Source organism: Centropristis striata, chromosome 11, assembly GCF_030273125.1.
Source record: "Centropristis striata isolate RG_2023a ecotype Rhode Island chromosome 11, C.striata_1.0, whole genome shotgun sequence".
Taxonomy (NCBI): domain Eukaryota; kingdom Metazoa; phylum Chordata; class Actinopteri; order Perciformes; family Serranidae; genus Centropristis; species Centropristis striata.
The window spans coordinates 33,101,755-33,122,215 of record NC_081527.1 but is presented as its reverse complement, the minus strand read 5'-3'; the positions used below and the strand labels follow the sequence as shown (position 1 = coordinate 33,122,215).

Below are 20,461 nucleotides of genomic sequence, written 5' to 3'. Positions count from 1 at the left end.
AATTATTATTTTTTATTTATGCATCTAGCAACAGCTGTCACCACTGCATAAAAATGGCATAAAAGAGATCTCAAGTTCAAGTTCTTAATATGCTAAAAAAAAAATAAGAAAAGAAAAAAAGGTACTTTACATGCTAAAATATAAGCAAATAGAAAAGAAAAATATATCAATAAAAATACATAATGAAAGTGACTGAAGTAAACACACTTCGTGGTCAAGCTAATTATTAATAATAATATCTATCAAGTCTGTATCTCTTATTTAACTCTGGAAACTTCAATCAATTTTGTTATGGGACTCAAACATCTCCTCCAGCATGTTGTGTCCTCAAGATATAGGTCATGCAACCTTGTCATGCTCTTACAGTTTCAATCAGGTTTTCTGGCAAACAGATAACCAGGTGTGCACTTTAGTTTAGACTGGCACGTGTTGGTAATGTATTTATACTAGACGCAGCAATACGTCTTTCAGAATAACTCACAGGCTGGAGGCGGGGTCTGGATAAGCCCATTACAGAAACAGGCCAAGAGGGATAATGCCGTGCCGACACCCTGAGCCAGTCACCTGACCCACTCAGGCTGAACCGGAACACGTATACAGAAGAAATGTGAGGTTGTTAAAGGAGAGGAGTTTATATATAGTACAGTCTGTTGATGTAACTTCTTTCTTTTAATGCTACTTTATTCTTCTGTAAAATGTGCTGAAATACATCTACTTTTGAAAGGTGGTTTATTCAACGAATACATTACAATAAATTATTTTTTTATTTTTTATTTTTTTTAAAGATGATCAGTCTTTGCAATGTCATTTAAGTCGATATTAAATAAAATGAATACATATACTTATGGAATAAATCCTGATATATAAATAATAATAATAATAATATTAACAAATATTTAATAAATAAATAATGAATGTATTTATAAAGAAAAATATAAATATATAAATGAGGCAGTATAGTTAAAAAATAAAAGTAATAAATGTGTAATAATTAAATAAAAGTGACACAGTGTCTTGAGCAATCTGAAGGGATGTTTGTCCTTGAAGTCTGGTGATAAAGATTTTTTTTTTCTTATTGTCAACGAAAACCATTAAAAAGACCAAAACCAACAATGATTCGTGTGTGTATCCAAAGCCAGATATGTCTTATTGCTCTATAAATTATTAAAAGCATATCAGTGAGCCACACTGTTGCACTGGGTGACATCTTAATCCATTACCATGAACACACAAACACACACACACACACACACACACACACACACACACACACACACACACACACACACACACACACATACACACACTGTTGTGTCTTTCAACAAGGACAGTAATTGCAGGAATATTCAGGGTGGAATCTTAACAGGAAATAATTTAATTACAATAGAAGCACAGGGGTGTTTCTGGTTGTGTTTACCATATCACATTTAGATAGAAACAAACCTTTTAACATATCATTAACAGACATAATCCATTAATTTGTCAAATACTGTGTGAAATGCTAGCATGCAAGTTATCTTAAGGTGAAAGGTACTTAGAAAAAGTGAGCCAAGAATGTAAGTTGTCTGCAAACTTAAGGTTTAAAGTTAGTTAAAGGAGTTGTTTACAAGTTATAAATGATTTTGCTTCTAAAATGTATTCACCCCAGTAATCTTATCAAAACTTACATGAACGTTTGCAGTTCTTTGGATCACACAGTGCAGTAGTGTTTGCAGGAGTGTGGGCTACACACGTGATGGGAAAATGCACTGTGCATGCAGAGGGTTGTAATTTTACTGAATTCCTATTCAATGAGATACTGGTACATGTGAGGGGAGAGTGCTGCTGAATGCAGTGCAGGTTACAGACATTTAACCAAAACATCAGACCCACTATTGCTTTTTTATATGTATTTACCCCCCGCAAAATGAGCTCATATTTAAAAGATACTATTTTCAAACTAAAATTGCACACAAAAAAATCAAATTTTTTTGACTCAGTCCCACATAGACCATTCTGAGCCATGCACCAAATATGTCTCATTTCATATTTTATATTATCCTGAAAATAATCCTAAAAATTTACTATTTTACTACTTTTACAGAATGTTTGCCCAATTAAAAGAACATCCGCACACCCAAATATGGGAAAAAATATTTTTCGATCAGAGTTCTTATTCACGAACATGTAAGAATGAAGTGAATGCAGCAGCACAAAATATTTAGGGAACATCACTTGCTTAGTCTTAATGTAGAGCATCTGTGCCAATCTGATTGACACAAGTGCTGTTAATGCAGCCTTAACCTGTGCTAAGTCTGATACAGTCTGAGCTGTGATTGATTTCTTCTCTAAAGTAATGTTAGCAAATAACTACAGTGTCCTGCTCATTTATGATATTACTGAGCCTTTAAAAAAATGTAAATATATATTTATGAGGTGTTAATAAAGGTTTTTTTCATTGTTAGGGCCCGATGTCCTTGGAGCTGAGTGCTACAGACAGGCTAGGGAAGTCAGAAAGTATTAAGGGACAGACCAACGCATTGTTAGTCCGTCTGCAAGGACAGGAAGAGCAAAATCATTTTTCCAACAAATGCAGCCTTCAGAGGATTTCTCTGGAAATAATGACCGCCATGTCAATAAAGATAAGGGTGAACGGATGGACGTAAAGAACAACATCCATTTCACTACAGGAAGGTCATCAGAAATACAGGATAAAACAAGAGCATTACCCAAACACTGACATTTATAATATGAATATATAATGACTGTTTATTTATTCACTTGACGGCGACATACTGACTTTCAAAATACACTACTGGTCAAAAGTTTTAGAACACACCAACTTTTCCAGAATTGAATTGAAAATTATGCAGTTTAATGTCTCAGTGTACTCTGAAATGAATGCACATTTGCAACATTTAAAATTCTTTATTGAGCATGATAGTGTTTTGAAAGTAAAAAAAAAGATTCAAAATCACATTTTATGTTGGACTAAAGGACTAAAAAAAAGACACAAAATGACCAAAAAAAGACACAAAATGACTAAAAAAAGAAACAAAATGACCAAAAAAAGACACAATATGACTTACAAAGACATGAAAATAATTAACCCAAGCCCCATAGCCCAAGACTCCATAGAGTTAAGTTGTTAACCCATTTCTTGTTCCCTGAAAAAGGCCTACTTGTATAATTCTGAAATGTACATTATTTTTCAGTTTTGGTTAAACTTACCTTTTTTTATTTACCTCTGGCAGTTCACCACTTACCTTTGTACCCTTTCCTGTTTACCTGTTCATTTGACTTGAACTGCTTGAATTTCAATAAAAAACTGGAAAAATTGGGGTGTTCTAAAACTTTTGACCGGTAGTGTATATGTTCAAAGCACCACTCACCAGTTTGAAGATTTTGAAGAAGTCCAGATTAGCATAGAGGATGTCCTCTATCCTCTGCAGCCTTTGCTGGCTGAGGGCGCACATGGCGTTGCGGACCCCGTGGAGCCCCATGCGGCTGGGGAAGATGATGAAGCGCTCCAGCAGGGCCTGGCTGCAGGCTATGTCTTTCAGCTGCAGGTCTGGGATACCATAGGCAAACTGGGAGGCACCAAGAATCAAAGGAGAAGGTGGAATACTGGGTTAAATGTGGCATATGGAACAAAGAATCATCAAATGGTCATTTCAAGTTACAATTCAGATTCAGTTTTTCAATGCAATGATTCAAATTGAACAATACAGATTCAAATCATGTGATTCAAATTCAGTTTTTAATGCAATTATTCAAGTTAAGCAATTCAAATTCAAATATAAATAATTCAAATTCAGTTTCTGGTGGCTTATATTTCAGCCCATAAGTTTTTTTTTGTCATTTTAAGTCATTCTTACCACGCTGATGTATGTTAAAGAATCATCAAATATCATTATATTGAACTCTTAATAATGATTTTAAACGTTGTTCTGCACCTGTTCTAGTCGTATTTCTGCATTGACGAGCTGGTACACTACAGACTCTGAGAGGCTGGCGTCTCGCAGAAGGAAAGCCGTGAGAACCTCGTCATCCTTCAGAATATCATCTATCTTCAGCCCACGGCCTACATGACACATCAAGAGCAGGGATAGTGAAAGGTTAGAACCACTATAAAGACAATATTGACCCAACCAGCTTTGGACTACACAGAGGAAATGATTCACGGCAAGACAGTTTGGCAGGCATGTTCAGGATGTTTTAGGGAAAGTCCAACGAGAAAAAAGGATGTGTGTTCATACGCATATTCCTGCCAAATGGTTCAGTTAATTTCATTGGAAGCATTATTAGGAATAATGTTTTTGTGTGCCTTCAGGCCTACTGCATAGAAATTACCACGATAATGTGGATATTGCCAGGAAATAAGAGGTCCAACAGGATAAGAGTAAAGGGAAAAGTTTTTTTTTTTTTTTACACCTCTATCCTGGATAAATCTTTGTGTAGCTGCCACATGCTTTTATGATTTGGATAAGTGGTTACCCAGAAGGATAATAAAAAAGTGCACAGCCTTAATACACAAACAGTTGGGACGCTGTGAAATACATAATAAACACAGAATGTAATGATTTGCAAATATTTTGGGAATACAGCGTAAAGACAATATGTTTAATGTTCAATTTGGGAAATCTTTGTTTTGTAAATGTTCACACTGATTCTGAATTTGATGCATTCTGATTGTATTTACATCTTACACAGCATCATGTACATCCGTCAGTTGGAAGTGCAACATTTATCATCTCAAATGATGGTGATGGTGAGTACACAAACTAATTCAGCAAAATGGTGCATAAAAATGTGAAAGATGGACAGAGAATTATAAAAACGAAAGAAAAAGTGAGGTGATGCTAAATGAAAAGGAGACAGAAAGAGGATGTGCAACAGACAAAAAAGTTAAGATCAAAGTGCAGCTTATGTTTCCTGTCACGTTAAGAGTTTCATAAGCTTGAAAGGAAAAATACAAAAAAATATGTTGGTATTTCATTTTGAACAAGAAGCGACAATCAAAAGTAGCTGACTTGTGTCAACACACTTTTTCTCTTCTGATTAAAGTGTTGAGAGAAAGAAAGCAATTTCACACCAAATGGAAGTGCTGCTATCTGAACCATTTCTCTCCTGTACTTTACCTGACACCACTGATGGGTTGTTGCGCAACGTTTGCATGAAGTTTGAGAAGGACGACAAGTCACGCCACAGTATGCTGAGCTGCTCCACCTCCGTCTCATCGAGCAGGAGCTCCTGGGCATCAACGTAGAACCGCGCCAATCTAGAACAGGCCAATAAAACGACTATTAGTCTAGTTCAGTTACTACTTTCCATTATATAGAATGTTATACTGTATTATCTAATTATCATCATCTGCAATTAAAAATGTAAATCACAGATCACAGAATTTTTTAAAACTTAATATAGCATGGAGTTTAGATTACATCAAACAATAAAATAGATCATCTTTTTTTTAGCTGCATATATAATTTGTAAACAAAATAAATCAATAAAATAATAAATTAATGATTAAATAAATACATACATTTAAATAAATTAGGGCTATCAATTAGGAATTAATTAAAGAAAAAAGAAAAAAATAATCATGCAATATCAATTTTTCCCCCCGTCTTAACACCAAAGCTTTTAATAATAGATATTTGTATGTAAAAGGGGAGACCTGGGGTACTACCAAACAACTTTGCCTAACTTTGGAGTGTTATTTAGCCCCCTTCCCAACAAAATATCATGACAAATCCATCAAAAATGATGATAATAAAAATAGTAATAATTGTCCACTGCAAGGTATAAATAGCACAGACAAAAAATGAATGAAAGATAAAATTATTTTTAAATGTAAAACAGTAAACGACAGTGAACAATTCAAGAAAATAGAGTTTTATGAGGTTTCTGTGAGGTTGACAAGGTTTGAGAGTGCTGTGATGAGGCTTACACTGAGTTGTTATAGTTAGAGACGACACCTGGAGACTCTCCTCTGGTTGGATATCTGAAGCAGGGGTTGTTGACGTTGCAGAAGATGCCCTGGATCCAGGGCAGAATCCCTGCTGAAGGCATGGCCTTGTTGGGGAAATGGCCTGAAGAAACAGACAAGAGAGTTAAAGGCATGTGACGGCTTGTAAAGTGATTTTTAAAGGGTTGTATAAGGGTTAACAAGTGATCTCCCCCCAGCACCTTGGTCAGGCCTCTTAATTCACCACATTGCTTTACCTCTTTGCCGGTGTTGATGTACACTGCAAAAAAGCCAACTTGTATTTTTTGGCCTAAAACAGTGATTTAAGTTGGTAAAACTTGGAAATATAAATTATTGACATTTAGGGCAATTATGTAAGTTAGCACAACAAAGGAAGCCAGTTGTCTGCTCAAAAACAAGTTTTTGAGTTGTCGTTACTTATATTCTTAAGTTGGGGTTCACAACAAGGGACAATAGTTCTGCTAACTCATATTTCTTTGTTGTGAAATGCGGGAAAGCTGTGAAATTCTGTCATTAGCGAAAGCTAGCAGCTAACTGATGCTAGCGGCTAACTGATGCTAGCGGCGCTGCTTGTTACAGCTACAAGAGTAGCCATTAGCGTATCAATGCTAACTCAAAATTGTGTTTGCAACATTAGCTGACATTTCATAGCAGCGTTACAATCGTGCCCATTCAGCATATTGCAGAAGTTAGCAGAAGTAAGGATTAAAAGTTATTACAATGTAAAATTATAAGTTAGTACAACTTACAGTTCAGTTGACAAAAATCTGAATTCAGAGTTGAGCAAACTCAAAAACAAAACTTAAAATATTTAATTTAATTGTCCAACTTAAAATTGTATCGAAGTTTGTTGCCTTGAAATTTTGAGTTCACCCAACTTTTCTTTTTTTGCAGTGTACTTTGTCAAAAATGCTACCTTATATGTTTACATTTTGATAACAAACATGGGTGCATGCACTGTAAGATGATATTTTGATACTGTATTTTAATATTTGTATTTAAAATATCAGTGGTAGTGTATTTCAATGGACAATTTACCCCATCAAATACTACAGTCATTTTATATTACACCAAAACACACACATATTTTGATACTGTATCATAATATCTTTGTTCAAGATTTAAGATAGACAGAACATAGATGCTCCTGCCTGCTTCTCCAAATTGTCTACTGTAGACAATACAGTGACAATGTACTCATACTACCCCACTTTAAGAATCCAAACTATCCCTTAATGAAGAGTTTTTCTGGTAACACTTTACAATAACCATCTAGATGATGCTTATAGATGGTTTATAAACCAATTATTAACCATTTCAAAGTGCTATACATATTTAACTTTTCAATGTTTTAAACCAATTCCTTAAAGGTAGCTTAATATCGTGTTAAAATGTTAAAATGAGTTCAACTAAAACTACTGATAAACTATTAATTATAATTTAATTGTTTGTCAATGGTAAAGTAACTATAAACTTACATTAAGATACCATCTATTTGTCATCCATAAATGATGTAGTTAGTTAAACATTAATAAATTATGTATTTACCATTCTAAATGGCCTATATACGGTTTATAAATGATGATTAAACATTGATAAACTATCTGTTTACCATTTATAAATGAGGGTTATTGTAAAGTGTTACCGTTTTTCTTACATTCATGTTGTTGGTACAGTGGATTCGCCTTCCTCAGCCACACCAGACCGATGAATAACAACATAGGCCAACAGATCTCAACCAGGAAGCGGACCTGGACAGAAACAAATAAAGTTATACACACATAAAGAATAACTGGAACACCTGTGCAATTTAATCCAACACAGGAGAAAATCCTGCCAGTCTGAAGATGATCACATCCAGCTTTATACCCAGTCACCTCTTTATCAGAGAGGGGTTTTGAATGTGCAGTTTTTGGTGTTACTACATTGGATAACATGATGCAGAACAGTGTTTTTCAAAGTTTGTCTGACTCTAGTCACATCAATAATATTACCTTCTGTCTCTTGCGGAGGGTCCAGTTTTTCCACAGTAACAGGCGGATTTGAGAGCCTGTCTTCATTGCTCCGCAGCTTTACCCCTGGAAGGGGTCATCAGACTGTGACAAACCTGCCGAAACACAACTCCATCAGTGACGACACTCACAAAGAAGCTGGACACTCTAGACCAGCATGACCCAGGGCCTCAGATTCTGGGTCTGGTCTTGATAGAATTCTGTGTTTTAGGTGACTTTTGTATTTTTTTCAAAAACATTATAAGAATATTTTAGTCTGCATCAAGGTTATTATAGTTAACGAAAACTAACGAAATAACGAAAACTAGAATTGAAAAACATTTTCGTTAACTGAAATAAAAATAAAAAATAGAGTTTTTAAAAAAACGATAACTAACTGAAACTGTATTGTGTGGTTACAAAACGAACTAAAACGAACTAAAATTATAGTGAAAATGTCCTTAGTTTTCGTTTATGTCAACTTTTTTCATTCATAATTCAGTGTTTCTATTTGAACATGCAACACATGCTAAATATGTTTACTGAGACTGTCTACACTCGAACCAAAATTCAAAACACTCGGAACTGTAAGAGTTAATAACCTTATTGGGGCTTAGATGGATAAACCAAAGGAAATAAAGGCAAAATTTATTATGACCTCTTTGAATCTGGCACCCAACACATAGCCCATTACAAAAAAACTAAAACTAACACTAAAACAAATAAAAACTAAACTAAAACTAGAAAACTCACTCTAAAAACGAACTAAAACTAACTGAATTTGAAGACAAAAATTCACAATGAAATTAAAACTAAAACTAATGAAAAATCCAAAACTATTATAACCTCGGTCTGCATGGATGGTCATTGCTTTTGTTGTTGTTGCTTCTGCTTTCTTCAGTATTTTTTCACAGTCTACAAAAATACTTGTGCTTTTATATTTAAAAAATTGAATGGTCTAACAGATCAATCTGTCGATCAATGGCTGAATAAGGTGGGTGGCTTCTGGAGCTCCAGCCCAAGTCTTATAGAGTTTTTAAAAGATCTTCACATTTCCCTAATTTCCTCTCTGTCTCTCTGACTGGACCGGCAAATCAATGAGGCAGAATGTATTATTACTACTGCTACTACTATGCTACTGCCTAAAGAAATCCAGTACAATTGAGTAAATGTACTTCTCTTGGCTTATTATTCAATTCAGATTGAAGTCCGCACTTCACTTTACTCGTTGGTAATCTTTGATTTGAAATTAGGGCAGACCAGATTATTATGGGATATATTCAAATGTAGCAGATTTGTCAATTATACATCCATTCTGTGAATTTAGCTCCGGCATGGAAAACAAGAAAATGTTTTTCAAGTATTATGCTGGTTTTCTGGTAAACACCAGATTTAAAGTGGTGTCTTTCCATGATTCTTTGTGGAGATACTCCATGTCAATTAAATCAAGGAATCGATTAGTGAACAAAGAATTTCTTTAGTTGAGGACAGCCCTCGTTTCAAGATAAGTAATGTTTTTGATGACAAATACCTACTCTGTTTTATATAACTTCTTAGTCATCCTCAACATTTCTTGTGTTATGGTTTCAGAATGATGAAAACAGTTGAAGAACAAATAGATACAAAGTAGGATGTAGACTAATTTTTCATTGTACATTTTTTTTTCAAGCATTCAATTCTCAAAAGGCTTGTAAAATAGTGCCTATAGCTGTAGTAAATGGGAAAAAATCTCCATGGGGGAGCATGCTCTCTGACCACACTAAATATGGCCTGAGCTCGGATGTTTAAATTATTATTTCCTCATCAAAAAAAGACACACATTTATAATTCATAGTCTTGAAAAGGAGTGACTATTCTCCGGCTTAGGTTTTGACTTGAACTTGAGTTAAACCTGATTGGTGACTTAAACTTGAGATTATCTTTATAACATCTCAGTTCTGATACAAAGTTGCTTTAATTTCACCATAGGATAAAACAATTGTCAATCATCCCTTTTATAGTTGATACACAATCTGATCACCAATCAGCACAAGCCTTGTCCAACAATGTTATTAACCACATAGCAACATGAGTTGGTATGTGGTTGCAATTTGTATCTGCTCATCACTTATTCCAAGAAAACAAATTCATTTGGAAGCAGAGTACAGACAAAAAAAAACCAAACCCTCAAATGCCAATCACATATACAGGTTATGTGCAGATGAGCTCGGAGAATGTCAAACATGAAGAGTAATTTGTTCAGAGTGACATGACCAATAGATTACTGCCGACTGGCAGGCTGAGGATGCAGGGACATAAATACTTGTCTGGAAAAACAAGAGGACAAAGACTGCGAGACTATAACAGGAGAGTGGAAGCTATCATTATGTCAGACTTCTCTGAAATCACCTTGTTACTCAAACAGTAATTATACATAGCAAGACTTCCTTTGCACAAGATAGACAGAAACGCATAGAAATGTTTTGGCATCAAAAAAAGTGCTGCATGTTTAAATGGTAAAAACATTCTAGCATCCACCTGATTTGCATTACGTTCGACTATAGACATTAGAAAAACAGCAATTAGCAACCATATACCTGTCAGCTCCTACATGATCTTACAGCACATCCTATTTTGTCAACAAAAGAACATAGCATTTTCTTACCTCTTATGGAATGATATAAAAGTCGTAAGACATCTAGAGAAACAGGTTCACGCACCATCTGAAGTAGTGGAAAACATTAAGCAAGGTAGAAGAGCTCTGTGTGACTCCTAGCTGCCCACTCTCTCTCTCCTCTGCCTGCAGGTCAGCAGCACTCCTAATCTGATTGCTCTAATCTCCCAGCTCAACATGGGCAGGCAGAAAAAAGACAACAGTCATCCATTTTGAGGCAGAATTAGGGGGATATCTGCTGGAGAGGAAAGGAGGGACACTGGTGGAGAGAAAGACTGCTGTGGTGGAGAGGTTACAGGTTTTATCACAACAGAAGCCAAAATTATTCTAAAAAGTGTCCATAAGAAAGATTGAAATGCACAGTTATTGTCATTCTGCAAGACACTAGTTCAGCTAAACACCTATAATAATAATAATAATAAATCAGAGTTTTGAATTGGTTCAATGAGATATTAGACTAAGATGTTTTTGTGTCACAATGACTGTGTCTGAAATGACTCACTCCTATGAGCAGCTCAGAGAGGTAGAGCAGGTGACATGGGTAATTAGGTTGGGAGAATTTGAAGCCTTGACAGTAGGACATTAAAACCACCTGAACCGGCTGTGAACTGTGTGTACAACAGACACAGCTTACCCTCAAACTTAGGTTTAATTCAAGGCTTAACCCTGCACAAACCTGGTGTTTCTTGTGGCTCTGGGCAAACAATGTTATGCTGCTACAGTGTCCAAATACACCAAATATAGCAAACAATCTGACTGGATTCATGGCTGGAAACGTACAACATGATGTAATGTCACAGGGGGTATAAATAACACTCAAAAGTAAACTTATGTCTACAGGGCTATTGGAAAAAAATATCAGAAAGTTTACATATAACTGGCTACCTGAGGCACTGAACAAATACTGGAGTTGGAATTGCAGATTCTTCCAAACAAAACAAGCATTTCAAGATGATGAAATCCCATTTCTGCCAATGTGATGGGAAAAAAAATATTATAATAAAAAAAAAATCTTAAAATAATGACTTAGTATCTAAAAATAATGGCTAAGTATTGCAAAAAATAATGAGAACCTTCTCGAATAATGACTAACTTATCTCTAAATAATGACTTAGTATCACAACATGATGAGAAGCTTTCTCAAAATAATGACGCTATATCTCACAATAATAACATTTGTCAAAAATAAAGATAACATTTGACAAAAAAATGACTTTGTATGAGAAACTTTGTGAAAATAATGACTTTATAATCTCCAAATGACTTTATATGTCAAAATAATAAAAACCTTCTGAATATTTTGCCTGTTCAGATTTGAAAGAATATTTCTCATTATTTCAAGTCATTCCTTCAATAAAGTTTCTCATTATAATGACTTACAGGATCCTTTTTTTTTTTAAATCACAATGGTGGAAATGCACTTCCATACGTAAGGCTCTAGGGAAGTGTGAGTGTGTGGGTTATTTCCATAGTATTATTACTTCACTTTTTTTTGATAATTTTTTAACAAACACTGAATTAAGAAAATAATAAATGACTAAAATAATCAGCAGTTGCAGGACTAGATCTGCTTGTCTTTTTCTCTAATTTGTCCAGTAGAGCATGAATACAGCCACAAATCTGATCACATACATGTTTGAAAAACAGAAAAGGCTGCAATTTAAAAAAGGGACACAGTGATTTGTTCTGTAGCATAAATAACACACATGAAGCAAACATACAAACAATATAATCCTGGTTCTCTGAGGCGCTGAAGGGAAGTCTAAAAAAAGAAACAGAAAAACTCAAGTGGAACAGAAGTAACAACTACATTTTTAATTTGCAGCAAGCACTGTTGCATGTCATTTTTTCTTCTGTATAGTCACAATAATGCGATGAGACAAAACGACTGTGACGAACATGCAGTATGTATGAATGGATATAAAAAACGTAAACAGATACATATGGTTTACATACTGAGAAAAGATGTACCAATCACAGGCAACAAAGGACAAATTTAAAAGGTAAAAATGTTGAACTCTTTAAAACTGATAACCTCATGTTAAAAATACTTCCATCCGTTCCTTGTGGAATAAAATACAAAATTAAGGACATTTTTAACAATAAAGGCAACATTAGAATTTGAACCTGCGTTAAGTGCATTGTGTGATTACAATAAAATATAATTTCATAACAAATCAAACATTGTACATGAACTTAAAGGTTCAATTGAAACAAAGAAAATGATAGACTTATAATTCTTTACAGACAGATGTCAATTTGTGGTTGGCAAATATTCTTTGACATAAAAAAGTATGTATTTGTTATTTTAAAATGTGATACTAAACATTCGATGTTGGCATCACACGTATTTTCTTGTTTTGAATGTTTGGGAAACCAACCACATTTGACATTGAACATGTAAAATACAATATATTAGTACTTATAACACTTTCATGGTTTATTTTCACAGGACTCCATTTTCGCCTAGCTTGTATGATAAAAAATGTTTTATTCCCAGTATACACTATGGCACAGATACATTAAGATTTACAGATAAAATGTGGGGTTTTTTTTGGCGTCAGACAAAATGGGCCTCTCTGTGTTCAAGCTCCTGCAGCCGTCGAGGTCGCAGTCTTTGGTAGACGGGTTTCGCCTCACTGGGGCTGAGGTCGTCAGGGCTGCTGGGGGGTGGGGACTGTGGGGGCGAAAGGGTAGCAGAGGTCGAGACCCCGGGGTCAATGGCGCTGTCGGTGGAGTCCTGTGTTTGGAGCCGTTTCTGTGGGGGGCTTGTAAGGGCAGGGGACGTGGTGACTACCTGGGCGGGGTTGGTGGGGGCGAGCGATGAGGTGGTGGTGACGGTAGTAACAGTTGTAGTCCAGTTTGGAAGCGTCCTAGCTCTGCTGTTAATGGAAACAGGGGGCTTGTAGAAAGTTCCAGGGGGAGGCTGCAGAGTTCTCGGTGCCCTGAGTGTTAGCGGAAGTTTTGGTGAGCTGCTGGACTCACTGACTGGATTATTTGTGTCATTTTCCCTTTTAGAAGTCCAGCCAGGCTTGACTGACACGGTGTAGGGGTTGCTGGAGAACATGGTGCTCACACTACTCGTGGTAGTGGCTGTGGTTAGCGCTGTGCTCACAGTGACAGGCATTGTTGCCTTTACAGGTTGTACTCCAGAGCTGGCTGGTGGCAGGTTGGCCACAATCATAGCAGTCCTGGGTGTGACATCATAGTGCTTGTACTTCCTGTCCCACGTTCTTCTCTGCATCGTCTGTGTGTCGATGAAAGGAGTGATGTAATAGGTGCTAACTCTCGATGAGCCACTTTGGCGAGCCTTTTCCGGCTCCGGTATCTCCTGTATGGTTTCAGAGACAGACTCCCGCTCAGCTGAGCTTGTATCAACTTTAGCAGCAGTGTTGCGATAATTCCTCTCGCTGATCTGGGCGGGGGCGGGCAAGCGCTCCAGCGGCATGCTGATCGGTCGAGATACATGTCTGGGGCGATGGGTGCGTAGCTGGACCTTTGGTGCCACGGTGGTGGTGGAGGGGATGGTGGTGCTGGGACGGCCAAACACTAAGGTAGACCTCTGGACTTCTTCACTTGATGTCTGGATCCCATTGAGTCTGTCCAGAGCTGAGACCTCTGTCCTGTCTGTTCCTGGCTGGACCTCCTGAACCTCATCCATGATGTGTGAGGATGGGATCACTGATGAGTATCTTTTGTACACTCTGGCACTCTGAAGGAAGATAATAAACAATTAGATTATAATCTCTGTAAGAAACCAATTAAGTTAACTTTGCTTTAATACTTTAAATGTACATAAGTACATATCATTGCAAAAATATAACTTACATAATTTAAAAAAAGAATCAAACTAAATGCAGCAGAACCAGAGATATAAACATTTATATTTCACACATTCCTAACATGCCGCCTACATTTCTCACAAGACCATAACAACAAGAACTGGTTCCAAAAATGTCTGCAAACGAATCAATTCCTTTTATCAGTGCCGGCATGTCTTTCTCACAATGGCACAATGCAAAACAATGACGTCAAACTTATGTATCTACGTGCTGAAGTTTGAAAACATTTCATGCAGAAAGTGGACAACAGTGCTGCTTCTAATGTCTGTCAAATGATGATTCAAGTAAGAGTGGAAACGCCATCACTATGGTGAAACATCTTTCTACAGAACATAGGGTAAAATTCAAGGAATGTCATGTATTTGACACTCTGCACATGAATGCCGCTGCTTTCCAGTCAAGCAGTGCGTCTGTTACAGAGGGTATATACCCTGTTGCCTTGTTGCTGAAAGACAGTTTAGGCCTACTTTTTTTCCATAAAAATACCAACCAAGATTAAATAAAGAAACAGGACCAATAAGCAGAATTGATAATGGAACATGTATCAATTTTTTTTTCAAACTCTAATCGATGATTGATGAACAGTTGATTTCTCAGACTTCACATGGCTCCCACATGGAGCCATAAAAGGCTTCATACATCTTTTTACATTTCTCATACTCCCTTTCTGTACAATATGATTTGAGAACAACACTTAAATCCCTCCACACCTCTTTGATGTCCATCAGGGAGGCGGAGTGTCTGCTGAGCCGCTGCACCTTCTCTTGGGGGGTGAGTCTGGGGGACGCCTGGCCAGACGAGGTGATGTCAGAACCAGACAGAAGCGATATGTCAAAGATCTTTTGGAAGTGTCGCACCAGCAGCTCCACCATCAGCGCCTGGTACGGGTAGTCTACCAGGGAGGACAGGGACACCTCGGCGTCCGTCTGTCTCGGCTTGACCAGTGTGGGGCCAAAGATGATGCCCAGGTTACTCGCAGTCATCTTGTTCTCCTCTGCCTGTTCAGTCACTCTGTGGTAGTAAAGAGTGATGATGAGTTTAATTTATAAAAGACATATTTCAGCTATTTTTCAAGTATTTTATCAGCATTGTAAATATATCTTTGTTTCATTGTCTCTACAATTACTCCTAAAAGAACAATTAACAAGACCAGAATCTAGGCTTTAAAATCCCCAAATGTAAATATAAAGGACATAAGCACAGAATATTTATATTTAAAGAAGTATTGGTGTGGGTGTAAGGTTTAAAAATGAAACTATGAATAGAGCACGAGTTTTATGTACTTTCCACTACTTCTTCTGTGCTATAGGGAAGTCTCTGTTTCCCTTTGAGTCTTATGAGGAAGTCTGTGTATCAGTGTTTTCGCACACACAGAAATCCATACAATAGACTGCGCTCTGGGTGTTTGTTAATAGCCTTTACCTGTTCAGGTGAGCTATGAGGAAGCGCAGGGTCCTGTAGTTGGCTGTAGGCAGCTGGTGGAGAAGATCTCTGATTTTGAAAATGACTCTGTTGAGCTGGACGCTTGCCCCCCCTTTCTCTCCTGTCTGGGTGCTCTGGGGTTTATCAGCCTCCTCCACAAGCACTCTCTGGCACTCTTTGGCCAAGCCGATAATGTCATTGTAGTATCGATACAAGATCAGTGGCTCTGGTAACTGTACAGAGAAGGGAAACAGTGATGTGTTTTGTGTTGTTAGCAGTGGAAACAGTTGTGAAACCAGGGCATTAATGTTAAATTAAATGTATAAATAAAAGAGTAAAATAACCCAAAAAATGAACTAAATCCCAAGTTTAAGCATTGAAGAACAGTGAAGGCATCTTTAAAATACAGCTTTGTTAAAGTGACCCAGAAATGAAACTGTGCAATACTTGCCAAAATATCTAACAATGTATTATTTAACATAAACCTGTTAACTGTTCAGTAAGAATGTCAGACCCACCTGTCTCAGGTAGAGTTTGAGGACGTTGCTGATGTCGTGAGGTGAGAGGTCAGAAAGCTCAACCAGATCCTTCCCATTTTCAAATGCTTGACAAAGCTTCTCTACGCGCGATTTGGCACCATTCACACGATAAATCCCCTTTGAAGGAAAAACAGGTACACAAATTAGTAGTAATACTTCTACTTTGATGCATTATCATGACATATGCAGAATATAAAAATATATTTCCAGTGTGAATGGTTTGAAAGAGCAATCTAAGATATCGAGTGTTACCTTGATGTTGAGGGCTCGACTTTCAATCTCAGATGTGCATTTCTTGATGATGAAAGGGATACCATCTGGGCTGTTCTTTGCTGCCTGAGCAAAGTCTATACCAAACAGGTGTAGTCTGCCTTGGAGCTTTTTATGGCCACACTGGATAGCCAGCGTCTCTAGACACTTCTTATGGCAGGCCAGGGAGCACTGGCAAAGGAAAGTAGACAGAGACAGTTGAATTATGAAATACAACGTGGCTCACTGGTTAATAGTTAGATTAAAACAAATTCTAACAAATAAAAACTAATTTGGTTTCTTTTTGTTTTGTCTCTTAGCATCGTATCTGTCCCTCAAAATACAAGTCTGCAGCCAACTGGCAACACATAGTAGCTACACCTGCTATGTTACCATTTCTACTGCATTCATCTGAAAGTTGTTAAATGGTTATTTCCAATTGTTGCTATGTATGAGAAACTTGGGCTGCTATATGATTAAAGCAAAAAATAAAATGTCCTGCTAATATATTCTTTACATAAACAAAAAATACTATCATTTCTTAAGTTTAAGAAGGATTATGTGTACTGTACCTCCTCACACTCAGCGCCATGGAAAACCACCAAACTGTCACACTCTCTGCACTTAGATGGGGCTCGTAGTTTTCGTAGCTTATGGGTTTGAGCAGCTTTGGACATCTGAGCGTTTCGGAAGGGACCCGGAGAACTGGCTGTCTCTGTCACCATCTCTGCCAAACCTGAAAATCAGAGCGGCTGATGAGGGGAACTTACTAGACAGGTGACTTCATGCTGAGTTCCTGTTTGTCCAAAGCAGCAAAAAAAAAAACTGAACCCCTGTGAGGGTGATTAGAGAAGTGACCAGTCTTTGTTGATGTCACATCACTACATAAATACTTGGAATAGTTTTCATTTCCTGGTTGTTCGACGGGATTCCTGTAATCCGGTCGTTACTAGTTTATGACTGGGAAAATCTATTGAAGTCCGACATTTTAATATCTCACTGGTGACAATAATTCCCTCAGTTTTTCCACAGATTCTGATTCAGAGATAATATTTGACTGAAACTACTCGTATTTCACCAGGACATTAAAATCTTCCAGTAGTTGGACCTGCACCAAGGGAAACCCAGTTGTTAACACATTAATTCACGGCCCAGTTCAGAAAATTCAGAATTCACAACTGAAAAGATTAAATTAAGATCTGATAATTAGGATAAAATAAACAGAACAGTCATCAGTGCTAAATCACATGATGAAATAACAAAATACTTCTTGGCCTATAAAATTAGTTAAAGTCATATTCTGCAAAATAAAAATAAAAATACAGAGCGCTAATATTTTATTCAGAATTGTACTCCCTTAATATGCACACAATAACATGTCTTTTTTTTAATTCTTTATTTTTTAAATAACATGGAATAAAAGAAAGGTGGTTTGCAGCTTCAAATCTCAATGAGACTATAAACACATACAGACTGGGCGAGCCTCGCATAGATACAGGAAATGTGACCTGAGGCCATACGCCAAAACTAACATGACCTCAATCTGTGCAGCTCTGTGAAGTGTAAAAACATTTGATGCAAGCGAAACCCACGCACAGAGTCAGGCCCATAAAAAAGCACTATATGAATTGTGCAGTAGTATCTCACCATTTCTCCCTCCCTTATTTAACTTCCCTGTCACATAAATGAACACACATTGGCTATGTCACTGCACATACAAGCCCAAAATTGGTATACACATATGCATCTGGCTGAGGAGAAGGGGACACATTAAACACACACACACTTTACCATTGTCTGAGGGCGATGGTGGCTCTCTCTCATCCAGGTCATCAGCAGAAGACATGGTCCCAGTAGAGGGAGTCCTCGGCAGCCGTCGTTTAAAGTCACCTGCACATACATATAAAAGTCAGGAATTTGTTCAAAAAATGTCCAGTGGCTGATTGTACAAATACAGTTTTACCACAGATTGACACAGGGACAATATCCCATTGCAGTACAGAGGACAGATAAGTTATAGTGCTCTACATGTGTACATTTAGTGTTGAATATGTCATAGATTAGCACAGTGCGGCAAGTAGCTGCAGCTGTAGAGGGAAGAGATGAGTAGTGCGTGGGTCTGGTGTACAAAGAGGAAGTCTAACTAAAAATAAAATAACTATAATGTAATTATAAGAAGAGCAAATTAGCACCTTAATCATTCCTTTGCACGTTGTGATTTTGATATGCAAATCAAGCTGTTTTGTGTTTTTATCTTCAGTCTTAAAAGATGTTTTTATTATCATTTCAGTGAAATGATTCAGGTGTATTTCTGTTATGATCTCATTTGCGCAAATGTTTCCTTTTTTTGGTCCCATGTATTTATTCATTATTTCCATGTGTCAAATAAAAAAAGTCTTCTGTAAAATGTTCTTACCTGGACTGGCGGTGGGTGAGTCCATGGACCTGGATTCGCTGCTGCCTCCTGCGCTCTCCGAGTCACTGCACATCCCGCCCTGGCTCCCCTGACTACTGGAGGCCCAGGCTCTCAGTGTGGCCTGGCTCCTCAGTGCTGCAAAAGAACATACAGACCACCAGTCACTCACTAACTGAATAACAACAAAGAAAAACACAGCTGAATGGCAGCTTCCCCGTTTACTGATATTCTTAGCGTAAGTTTCAGCTATTTTCAGAGACAAGCGGTCACACACATATTCTAGACTTATGACGAGTAAGCAGCACGCAACTGTTTTGATTTTAATCCTGACACATTTCCATGACTCAGAACACAGGGCAAGTCCCCGAAAGGCTTTTGTAAAGCAATACTTAAGTAGGAATCCAAAGTCAGCTGGTAGACATAGAACTTGTTAGTACAAAGGCCATCTTTGTTTGGCTTGTGATCCGTTGAGTTCACATTACTACCCTTAAGAACTCTGTAAGCACCTTGTATGTCCGTGCTGCTGTTGGACCTGCGCTCGCTGATCTTTGCAGGCCGGAGTAGGTGATTGTCCACTTCGTCTCCACTCAGCACATCACAGGAGGTGATGGATGCCTGCGACAGGTTGCCGTGGGAGGAATGAGTGCTGCCCACTGACCTTTTGTTGAACACAAACCTGGGGAAATAAAGTCAGTATTTGACATTACGTGTGATGGATTTACCAGCAACAAAGATTCCTATTGTCCCAAAGCTCAGTATTATTATATTACACAATGTGTATCTTTGAGGATTTGACAAGATTATTGTTCAACACCAGAGACTCAACCGTCACTCCTCCTGGCACTGGGATTTTTAGATTGAATTGTCTGGTGTATAATCTTTTTTGCCAACACCCACCACAGAGACACCATGCATTATTTACTACTTGGAGTAGTGTGGTATGAATAAGCAAGCATGACACATTTCAATCTTTTATGCCAAATTTGTATCAACTGAAAACTGTATGATTGAGAGTACTTTAGTTGTTTATGTAATTTTTTTATAACACACTTTTAGGATGTATTCATTTGAATTACATGGCGTATGTTTCTATCTGTAACAGACAAAACAGATGTTGATAAAAGCCATGAAGTCAAACAATGCTTTGTTTTATTAGTTATGACCAACTTCAGTGATGCAACATGTTCTTTACTAAGACTGAAAGAGTGGATTAGGAACAGAAACTGAAATTAGACCAGCCAGCAGACCGCTGCAACCAATGTCACGTAAGAAAATCCCAATGGCTTCACAATAATGGAAGTATAAACTGGCCCCAAGCACTAAATTTACATTCTCAACCACAAAGTGTTTTTTAATCAGTGTCAACACTTTTGATTTA

General features: G+C 37.3%; 2 protein-coding genes across 3 annotated transcripts in view; both read right to left on the bottom strand.

Annotated features, from left to right (window-relative positions):
* Positions 1-8,230, bottom strand: part of LOC131980745 (retinal-specific phospholipid-transporting ATPase ABCA4-like) — a 52,493-nt gene extending 44,263 nt beyond the window's left edge. The window contains exons 1-6 of the mRNA XM_059345043.1: positions 7,966-8,230; positions 7,629-7,722; positions 5,933-6,074; positions 5,121-5,260; positions 3,936-4,063; positions 3,372-3,569 (exon numbers count right to left, since the gene is read on the bottom strand). Coding sequence (XP_059201026.1) covers positions 3,372-3,569; positions 3,936-4,063; positions 5,121-5,260; positions 5,933-6,074; positions 7,629-7,722; positions 7,966-8,031 — 768 coding nt within the window. The 5' untranslated portion in view covers positions 8,032-8,230. The remainder of the gene's footprint in view (positions 1-3,371; positions 3,570-3,935; positions 4,064-5,120; positions 5,261-5,932; positions 6,075-7,628; positions 7,723-7,965) is intronic.
* A 4,185-nt stretch (positions 8,231-12,415) lies between these two features.
* LOC131980683 (rho GTPase-activating protein 29-like) overlaps positions 12,416-20,461 on the bottom strand; it is a 33,102-nt gene continuing 25,056 nt past the window's right edge. For both annotated transcript variants that reach the window (XM_059344968.1, XM_059344969.1), the window contains 9 exons: positions 19,590-19,759; positions 19,084-19,218; positions 18,459-18,557; positions 17,240-17,403; positions 16,671-16,859; positions 16,398-16,535; positions 15,880-16,112; positions 15,168-15,468; positions 12,416-14,327 (listed from right to left, as the gene is read on the bottom strand). In XM_059344968.1, the coding sequence (XP_059200951.1) occupies positions 13,176-14,327; positions 15,168-15,468; positions 15,880-16,112; positions 16,398-16,535; positions 16,671-16,859; positions 17,240-17,403; positions 18,459-18,557; positions 19,084-19,218; positions 19,590-19,759 (2,581 nt within the window). In that variant the 3' untranslated portion in view covers positions 12,416-13,175. The remainder of the gene's footprint in view (positions 14,328-15,167; positions 15,469-15,879; positions 16,113-16,397; positions 16,536-16,670; positions 16,860-17,239; positions 17,404-18,458; positions 18,558-19,083; positions 19,219-19,589; positions 19,760-20,461) is intronic.